This window comes from Bactrocera latifrons, unplaced genomic scaffold (genome assembly GCF_001853355.1).
Source record: "Bactrocera latifrons isolate USDA-ARS-PBARC rearing strain unplaced genomic scaffold, ASM185335v1 scaffold_12, whole genome shotgun sequence".
Lineage (NCBI taxonomy): Eukaryota > Metazoa > Arthropoda > Insecta > Diptera > Tephritidae > Bactrocera > Bactrocera latifrons.
In genome coordinates this window covers 2,221,913-2,231,797 of record NW_017534630.1, presented here as the reverse complement: position 1 = coordinate 2,231,797, position 9,885 = coordinate 2,221,913, and the positions used below count along the sequence as shown (strand labels likewise).

The 9,885-nt window shown below is 34.1% G+C and overlaps 1 protein-coding gene across 2 annotated transcripts; it reads right to left on the bottom strand.

Moving 5' to 3' along the window:
• Positions 1 to 2,996: 2,996 nt before the first annotated feature.
• LOC108978234 lies at positions 2,997 to 4,467 on the bottom strand. Of its 2 annotated transcripts, XM_018948393.1 has the most exons (3): positions 4,066 to 4,467; positions 3,186 to 3,842; positions 2,997 to 3,125 (listed from the first exon to the last, which is right to left on the bottom strand). In XM_018948393.1, the coding sequence occupies exons 1-2, from the start codon at positions 4,096 to 4,098 to the stop codon at positions 3,198 to 3,200; spliced, it is 678 nt and encodes a 225-aa protein (XP_018803938.1). In that variant the 5' UTR covers positions 4,099 to 4,467; the 3' UTR covers positions 2,997 to 3,125; positions 3,186 to 3,197. The 2 variants fall into 2 exon arrangements, with proteins under 2 accessions (XP_018803938.1, XP_018803937.1); XM_018948392.1 differs by having other exon boundaries at positions 2,997 to 3,842; positions 4,066 to 4,465.
• Positions 4,468 to 9,885: the final 5,418 nt, after the last annotated feature.

The window sequence follows — 9,885 nt, the reverse complement described above, 5'->3', positions numbered from 1 at the left end:
TGCGAACATAAAAACGTACCCTCGTAAATAGTAGTTAAGTAATAATTAAACACAGAATATTGCTTTCACATAATGTTTGTTGCTGGAAAGCATTAATTCACCTTGTACTTGAAATCACAATTAGCATAGATGTATTTATAGTTACACAATAATCAATTGACATTGACATTTACACGTGAATATACGTTTTTATATTTCCTATTCTATAATTTTTGCATTTGAATAGAATAAGTATGAACTCTTCTTGCCTCATTAAATATAAAAATATTCCAATAGAGATACACTAGCAGAAGTAAAGGTTTAGAGATGCCTCCTCCAAAGAGCACTTGGAACAAACGGGATTTCCAAATGTAAGACTACTCTAAACAAATCCAAAGATATTAAGAAAAATTCCCCTAAACCCCTATAGTAAACACATTTTTTTGGCAAAACTAGTTTCTTTTATTCAACGTAGTCTACTTCAAAGGTGGCATACAAAATATAGCATTAATTATTCAAGCTAATCAAAAACATTATTCCATTGGCATCCCAAATCATAACTAACCCGACTGTAGCATTTTTCCACGCTTTGGGGCTGTTTCATCATACACAGTTAATTCGGATGTCTGCCGATTGGACTTCGGAGTAAAATGACGCTCTGGTCGTCCTATCGTTGAAAAATTCGAAGAAATTATGGAAAAGATTGACCAGGACCGTCACATTAGCAGCCATGACATCGCTAAGGAGCTTAATATTCATCACCAAATGACTTTGAACCATTTTAAAAACACTGACTACCGAAAGAAGCTCTATGTTTGGGTACCACATGAATTTTCTGTGAAAAATTTAATGGACTGAATTAATATCTGCAATATTTTGCTGAAACGAAATGAAATCGAACTATTCTGAAGGGAATGGTAGTAGGAGACGAAAAGTGGATCAAACACGACAATAATGTGCCGAATATATCATGGTCCAAGCTCCAAGAAAAGTTTTACACTGATGGAATAACGTCTCCATCGGAAAAATGTCAAAAAGTGGTCCACAAAAATGGTACATATTTGGTTCATTAAAGTTCACTATAAATAAATAAAAATAAGTTGGAGTTTGATTAGAATTACGATAAGACTTTTTCGACTGACTTCTTAACTTTGTTAAGGTTCTAGAAATGTTGTGATCGGATCCCGTGAGAAAAAATATTTTCTGCAAAGCACGGTTTTCCGTAATCGAGTAATCATGTGATAAATAATGCTGCATTATTTTCTTTAATTGAAGTTGGCAACCTTGTTTCTTGTCCGCGGTATGCATAATCGGCTTTGGAGCGCGTAGCAAATACACTACTGCTGCTGATGAAGTCGACCGAAGATTGTTTTCTCCCCAAGCACATTCCTATTTATTTCTTTATTTAATTCATTAATTCGACACCGTCTCAATTAGGTAATTCAGCGAAATATAAACTTCCGTCTGGTGAGTTGAACATTGCACGCAAAAAAATAATAATAACAACTATTTATAGTAAGAACAGGCATATGTCTGCACACATAGTATGGGAGTAGTACTTATATATACAAAGTATATATGTACATATATACATATGTGTGCACTTAAATAACTTTCAGCAAGTGAGACATTAATCACTACTGTTATTTTATGCTGAGAAATGCTAAGAATGATTTATTTTTAGATGCTTTTCTATGTTTCACTTTGCTACTTTTTCCCCTTTTGGCTTTGTATTCTTAGCAAATTAGTTACGCACAAAAAAGTCATTCACTTTTGTAGAAAATGTGTTAAGGTTGAAATCTTTTTAGTAATAAAGTACGGAATTAAGCAGCAAATAGGCGAAAATTTAATGAATGGCGAAGAAGTTGAATAACAGAGATAGAAAAGAAGTGAAAGAAAAGAAACACAGTTTTAGCTTTCAAAAATATTCATACGAATTTAATAAATAGTAAATATGAACATAAAAGTATAATAATATTTTTAGCAATAGTATTATATTTCGTTCTGTTTCTAACATCAAAATGATGAATCTTAATTTTACTTTTTTATTTTTTGTCATTGTTCGCTATTTATTTATTTTAAAATTATATATGTACATTACAATTAAATTCTTTTTTTTTTGGTCATTCATTATTATTTTAAGCGCACAAAAAGTCAGTAAAATAATTCTCTAGCATTGAAGCTCAATTTAATTTATAAAGAGAACAACTCTCTAAGCAAATTCATTAGTCAGGTGCGAACATCTTTAATAATAGGGTGTAATTAGGTAAGCATAAATATAAATACATAGAAAGAGAAACATTAAATATGACATACAATGATATTTTAAACAAATATACACACTCAATTACTACATATACATATTCTAGTAAAAATATAAGGAATACTTCAAGAATTACGAAGCACAAACAGAGTTGCGTGGTACTTTTTGAATACTTAGTTTTTGTTTTTATATTCAATATTTCACTGATTCATTAAATCGCGAAAACAACTTTTCATAAACATAATTACCTACCTGAAGTGGAAAAGACTTTGGTTTACTGTGAATTCCCCAAATTATTGCCTAAATTATTTGCGTCAAAGGCAAAAACATTGGTATTGGAATTGATCTTGATGCCAATCATATGCGGATGTTGGTGTCCCGATATCCTTTTATTAATTCCAATACCAATGCTTTTGCCTTTGACGCAAATAATTTAGTATAATGATAGTCCCGATGTTGAAGACATATCGATATCGATCCGATATTCCTATACCGATTCCCATCCATTAAGCTATGCTCATGTATTATTATTTTGACTATACTTTTATGTTTAATAAAATGAGAACGTAGTCTACAGATTAGTCCAAACTTATTGAATTCAAATGTTTGCTATTTCAAATAATTTGACTTTATTCTGGCACTTTTTAAAATGACATATTAAACATACATATGTATATAGATTTTTAAGTACATTAAGTTACTATTTATAAATACTATCCTTTAAAATCATAAATAATACTAAACTAAAATTAATTATACAATTTACTCATAAAAATAAATACCAAGTTGGGTGTAGCACTTCAAAATAAAAAACTACCTGCTTTATCTAAGCAATAAAATCATGAATCCACACTCATCATCTGTTTTGAACAGCGCTGCAAATCTACTATCATTACTTAGACTTAATTATATATTTATGCTATGCTAAGTATGTTTAACACACCTTCAGCTCCACTCAACTCTCCAAACGCTGCGCCTGCTCCAAAGGCGTCACTTTGCTTTTTGCCAAATATTTCAGAAATTCGGTTGGCGTGCGAAAACCCTTAATTGGATACTTACCAAAGCGTCCATTAGTTTTCGAAACCACATAGTAAACGGGGTAGGCGCCAGGTGCCACACGCACATTCATAGTTTTGCTCACTTTATGCCCATCTAAGGCCTCTTGATTGTAGAGGAAATGCAGATTCTTCTTTTGATTGCGACTCGGTTTACGGAATTTCGGTTCGGTAAGTTGACGGATGATCGGTGAATCGGCAACCTTGCTGTCAGTGGCGGCCTTAACATCCTTAGGACGCGTCTTCTTGCCACGCATACGATTCGAGTTCACGTAGTTGCGATTTGCTGGCAGTAAACTCTGTATTTTGTACAATGATGAGTCCTCGCTACCGCTGGAATCTTCGGTTAGCGCTGGCAAATCGAGTGGATTGACGCGTATCACTTTTTGTGTTGTATTCGCGACATCGGGTATGACATCCTCGGTGATGACGACAAACTTGGCGGGCTCTTTGGTTGGTTTGACGGGCGCTGTGTCGTCTAGCGTGTAAATGGAGCCGGCCAGTGCGGAGTCCAGCACGAAAACGCTGAGTAACAGCGACAAGTGCTGCAAAGTGAGCAATTGCGTTGTTTGTTAAATATTTTATTGTATTATTTATTATTTGGTATGTCTAACACAGCATTAATACTTCAATATTTTTTATATTCTGTAAGCACATTTTTTATAAGCTTTCTTAATTTTTGTTTGACCTTTGGTCTTTGAATTAAAGCACACACACTTTTTTTCGCAAATCATCTCTCTCTCTCCCTCTCTCTCTATTAACACTTACCAGCAGCGCAATTTGACAGCGTTTCGTGTTCATTGTCCGTCTGCTATCGAATAACTTCACCACAACACGCTTATTAAACGCTCCACTTGCAATTTTCGATTTTTGCTTCCACAAACACTTAAATTAAGTGCGTATGTTTAATGCCGCGAACTTCCACGAACTGTAAAAATGTCGTTTGCGTCTGCTATAAAAATTTCTTTTCCGATATTTGTTGCTGTCAGCGCTGATTGCTGGCGATGCGATTGGTTCGGTTGCTTCCTACGACCAAAGTGAAATGTTGTCGACTGATCGGCTTGTAAGGCTTTGTGTTAAGTTTTATGTCGCCTTCGACAGCGCCAGCGCCAGCGCCTTAGCTACCGTCTCCAGTCTACGGCGTGTCGGTTGCAAAGTACCACACAGCGCAGCTTCCAGAGAATTGGCTTCGCTTTATGCGATTGTGTGGTGTGGCGATGACAAATACTCCACCGATTGCTAGTGTATCTGAGCTTTGGCTTCTTGCTTATTGTTGTTGTCATTCATATTTATAATCTTTTTTTTTTTCTTTTTTTTTTTTTTTTTTTTTTTTTTTTTTTTTTTTTTTTTTTTTTTTTTTTTTTTTTTTTTTTGCACGAGAATAATCTTTTACGTTTCCCTCGCTTTGTAGTTGTGAAACGCAAAAAGCACCCAAGTGAAAAAAAATCGCTTAGCAAAATGAAAAACAATAATCATCACGGGCAGAGATACAATCTTTTGCGTTGCTCACTTTATTTAATTTCATATTATTCTTATTTTGTTTATTTGAATTGGCAGAGACATTCCAAAATATTCTTAACCCCCATCGGTGGTACAGTGTGTCAGGAGGAGAAAAAAGGAGGAAGAGAAAAAAAAAACTCTTAAAAACAAAAAAATGTTACAGTTAATAGAGCCTAATCCATAATAACTCTTCACAGGTTCATATTTTATATTATACAAGGGTAGAAACAGATCTTTATATTGTTTTTTATTGATTATTTTGTATGACAGATATATGCTATAGTGATCCGATCTGAAAAAATAAATTCAAAAAATATTGAGTTGCTTTGAACAAATTTCAGAAAGATATCATCTCATATAAAAAAAGCTCTGCACACAAAGGCTTGAGTTTCCCATAATGATCCGATATCTGCGAATTTGGGTAAATGGTTTTTGAATAGAAAACAACGAATGCGAACCGATTCTTCGGTCATCAAATGGAATTAAATCGTACATTTTAACACTATTATTCTTTTTAAATTTCGGTGGGGTTTAACTCAGCCACAATACATCGATGAGCTTAATTCAACTTTTTACGATGAAACTCTATCAAACTCTAATGTTTAACGTTGGTATGGAGAATTCAATCAAAGCCATAGATCACTCTAAGACGAATATCGTGAAGGTCGCCCGAAATTGGTTATTGCTTGAAACTATTGCAAGATGGTCATGTGTCGTCTCATTAGTTTGAGACAACTATAGGCATCAGATCAACACACATTCAATATTGCATGAATATTTGAGTGTAAAAAAGTTTATTCACATTGGATTCCACAAAATTTGTCAATCTATAAAAAAAAGGACCGTGTCGATTGTTCGAGAGAAATACTAAAAAACTAATGAATGGGAGTTTCCAGATTAACCGAGTCTAAAAAATGTTGTTCGCTCACGAAACAGTATATATATATCGTTATTCATATATCATATGCGAATATATTTGAAAATGTTCGCCGAAAATGTGAAGTATATCCAGGAAATAGTTTCGGAGACACATTCGTTTGGAAAATTGTTTAAATTGTATCGATCTCAAACCGGTCAACCCGTTTTTTCTCGAAACAGTGTTGGTGTCAGTGAGAAAAGTTTCTCCGAAGCGACTGGACCGATCGACTTTTTTTTGACGAAAGAGAAATTTTTTGGGAGCTGCCCAATTGTCAAAAACCAAATTTTATCAGAAAATGTTTAGAAGGAAAATTTTTTTCGTAATTTCGATTTTTCAAGACACTCTGAAAGAAACAGAACTTTTTTGACAAGCCGTCAAATCGTCGAAAATTTTAATTTTTACTATTCCTTTGATCATTACCTCTATTTATATATCTTAATATTTTTTAAAGTTATTTTAACCTGAAAAATCTTTCACTGAGCCAGACCGCATTTAGTGAATATTCTCCCGGAGAGCCGCTGCATTATCATAGGAAGCCACTATTATTCAAAATGGTTTAATGATTTATAAAGTGTATTAAATTTCAAAAAAAAAAATTAATTAAATTTATTATTAGATAAAAAAAAGCTCTCCAAAAAAGTATAAAAAACAAACTTAGTATTTCTAACTTCCAAGTGACTTCTTAAACTCAAACAACAATATTTTTTCTGATGTAATTGCTCCACCGTGCACGATCAGTTACATTAAGAACGCAGAACGAATGATGAAAACAAATAAAAGCAAATAGTAGACACTGCTTTTAAGAATTCTATGCAAAATACACACACACACACAGAGATTATAATTCTGAAGCGGAGCTGGAGATGACGTTCGCTACGGTGTCTGTGACGGCTACGTTATGCTTGTCGCTTCAAAAAATTTCATTTGCCGTTTATTGTGAGTAACACTTTATTGTTGCTGTTGCTGTTGCTGTTGTTGTTTCTGTTGTCGTTATACTCGTTATTGTGGTCGTAAACTTAAAATTGATTATTACGAGTATTCGAATTGTAACCACGCTTGCCACTTGTACACTTTTGAATGCTGAAAATTGAGTTTTGAACACGAAGTAGCTGAATTTGCCAATTGTTTGAGCTCCAAACTTTTATTTCTTATTTTCAAGCTCCCGAATCTCGTTTGCAATTATTCGCTTGTTTATTTTGCTTATAAAAGTAAATAAACATAAACGTCGGTTACCTCAGCGAGTTTTAATTGGATTGCATATTTTAATTCTACACTAAATTATAATTACCAACACACGCACCCACACACACAAACATATAAAGGTGTACGTCGCAAATGAGCACAGCCAAAACTCTTCAAAACTCCTCAGCAATGTGCTCATAAGCACGCAAGTGCCGGCTTGAAAAGTCTCCCAAGCCAAGCTAATAATTTCGAACCGAACATTTGTGACATTCTGAATGAAAAGCAACGAAATGCGCGCCAATTTTAGGCCATCAGCGTAATGCAATCAATGATCTAGCTTTTCTGTAAAAATCCACCGCAGTTTAAGCCGCTTTGTGGTTTGGGCGGGAGATTCGTCTGCAAGAGATATACCTAGACATGTTTATAGAATAAATACTTATGTATATACTGAAGTATGTAGGTTGGCAGCATCTAAACTGCTGCGCTCACTTCAGCAACAAAAGTGGGAAATCTTGGAAATAATCAAATATTTGAAAATTACAACTTCGAGTATACATAAGAATATATTTATAAATATATATGTTCAGAAATACTTAAGATAAAAGTTAATAATTGCTAATTGTTTTACTTTTTTATTTGCCTCTTAATTATGTTCTCTCATATGCTCGTGAGTGCGCTGAGATTCGAATCTGCAGTTGCCGGCAACTGACGCAGCACGCTGCCATGTATTTATGATTAATATATGTAATTTGTTAATGATTTTGGAAACCGCTGTGTGTGGGTACTTATTTGCGCGTACAAGGTGTATATGTACATATGTATGTATATTATATCTATATAGGTATATTCTATAATATATTATATTTACTTGTATGGTATACCTAATTATTTTCTTTGGGTATTTTGTTAGGCATTCATTGCTGCTATTTTAAACTTTTTACTTTGGTACCAATAAGTCTTGGACCATAAGCCGCCTAAATATTACTTATAGAACAACTCCGTAAAGAAAACAATTCATTTCATTTTTTTATCATTGCCGCAATTAGCATTTGAATCCCGGGTTATAAGTTAGTTGCGCTTCCCATGGATTGCCGAGCATAATGAAAAAAGACATTACTTATACTGTTGTACAAAAACAGACATGAACTCTCTGAAAATATTTAGATAGATTACAGATAGATACAGGCTGATATTCGTAAAGGCATGAATAATCCCACTTAAACAGCTAAAGACGCCCTTTCGTTGTGATGCCCAGAACTTATGGGTATGGAACTTCGCATATTGACTTATCGACTATTAATTTTTAACTTGCGGCTAATATCAAGTCTAGTTAATTTTAAAGGTTCATAGAAGGTATGATAACCGAGATGCTTCCATTTTAGTCCAATGAAAGCTAGACAGTAGAGAGAAAGTGTCGAGATATTTCCACCTCAACTTCCTCCTTGCAACTTTGACAAGTTGCGTGCTCGCAAATCTTTAGCCTCACTGAACGAGTAACAATAGAACAGTTTGCATTTAGAGCAATTGTCATTGCGCCGAAGTGAATCTTGCTAAGTGCAAGTAGTTCCTCTTGCATTCTACGATGTGCTTAAAAAATTTCAGAAGTACACAAGTGCTGGTATATGACCAGTTTCCTGTGATTCTGCTGGCTCAGACAAATTTAATATGGCAGTAGATTATTTCTACTACCTTTAAGCTCATTGTCAGCAAGCTCAGGGCCTGAAAAAAGCTGCATTTCGATGCATTATTTCTGATGTTAACTTGATGGCCTTCAATTTAGCTTTGAGCTTCGATCCATTGGAGGTCTTTTCCAACAACTCGGAAAAACAAACGGAGAAATTTTCACTGGTCTATAAAAATTGTGCAGCAATCTTATAGAATTCTAAGGCTTAGTAAATAGTTTCTGCAAATGCGATGAAATTAAACTTATATTTCCAGAAAATACACAAGAGCTAGATCTGATAAGAGTAATGTTCTTCCAACAAAATATCTTTGACTATGTTACTATGTTCATTGAAGAAAATCCGTCCAGTTCTAAAGGGTGATCTATTTCAAGGTTCCTTACTCTGTTTTAGAGAAAAGCACAGAAACTTCAAATTTAATGTGCAATGTTTATTATCATTCTAAAAAATTATCTCTTTCAAATGTTGGCCGTGGTTATGTCTCAGATGTTCCATCCATTGAGTCTAATTTTCATGACTCAAGCATTTCGACTGGCAAATGACACGCTTGATTTTTTGCTTCAAAGCCTGAATCGAAGCGGGCATGGACTTTAGACTTCAAATATTCCCACAGGAAAATAATCTAAAAGTATGATATCACATGATCTTGGTATCCAATCTACCAGCCCAAAACGTGATCTGCTCACCGAAGTGTTTCTCAATTAGTCGATAGATTGGTGCGATATGTGGGAAGTGGCCGAATCGACTCTCCACTGTCAGCTACGGCTGGATGCGGTCTATTTGATCGAATATTATTCAGTAATGAAAGCTGCGTCTCAAGAAGGGTGATGGTGTTGCGAATAGTACGCTCAATAAGCCGAATATGTTGATCATAAGTTGGGCGAAGCCAAACGAGAATTTTCGTAATCAAGTTGAAGGATTTGTTAACGTTATTTAGGCGGCAGCCTTTCCATGCCGAAATGCCAAATAATACTGAACAAAAATAACATGACTGTTTACAAGATTCATGCATGACATGCCAAGAAAGGCACTGAAAAAAATATCTCTACTTGGATCATCCATAGTAAAATAAATTTGCTCAACGCATGACTAACTTATATTTTTTTTTAATATTGAATCAGTTTTAGCAGCGTTATTTCATATGAGAATTTGAAATGATATGTTTCAACAATTCCTATTAAATTATTGCGAGTTAATTTTATTATTTTGTATAATTTGGTATTTAATAATAGTGAAGATTGCAAAGCTAAAGCTTATGTATATATTTGTGAAATATTTCCACTCAGACTTTCTTATGTTTTATTT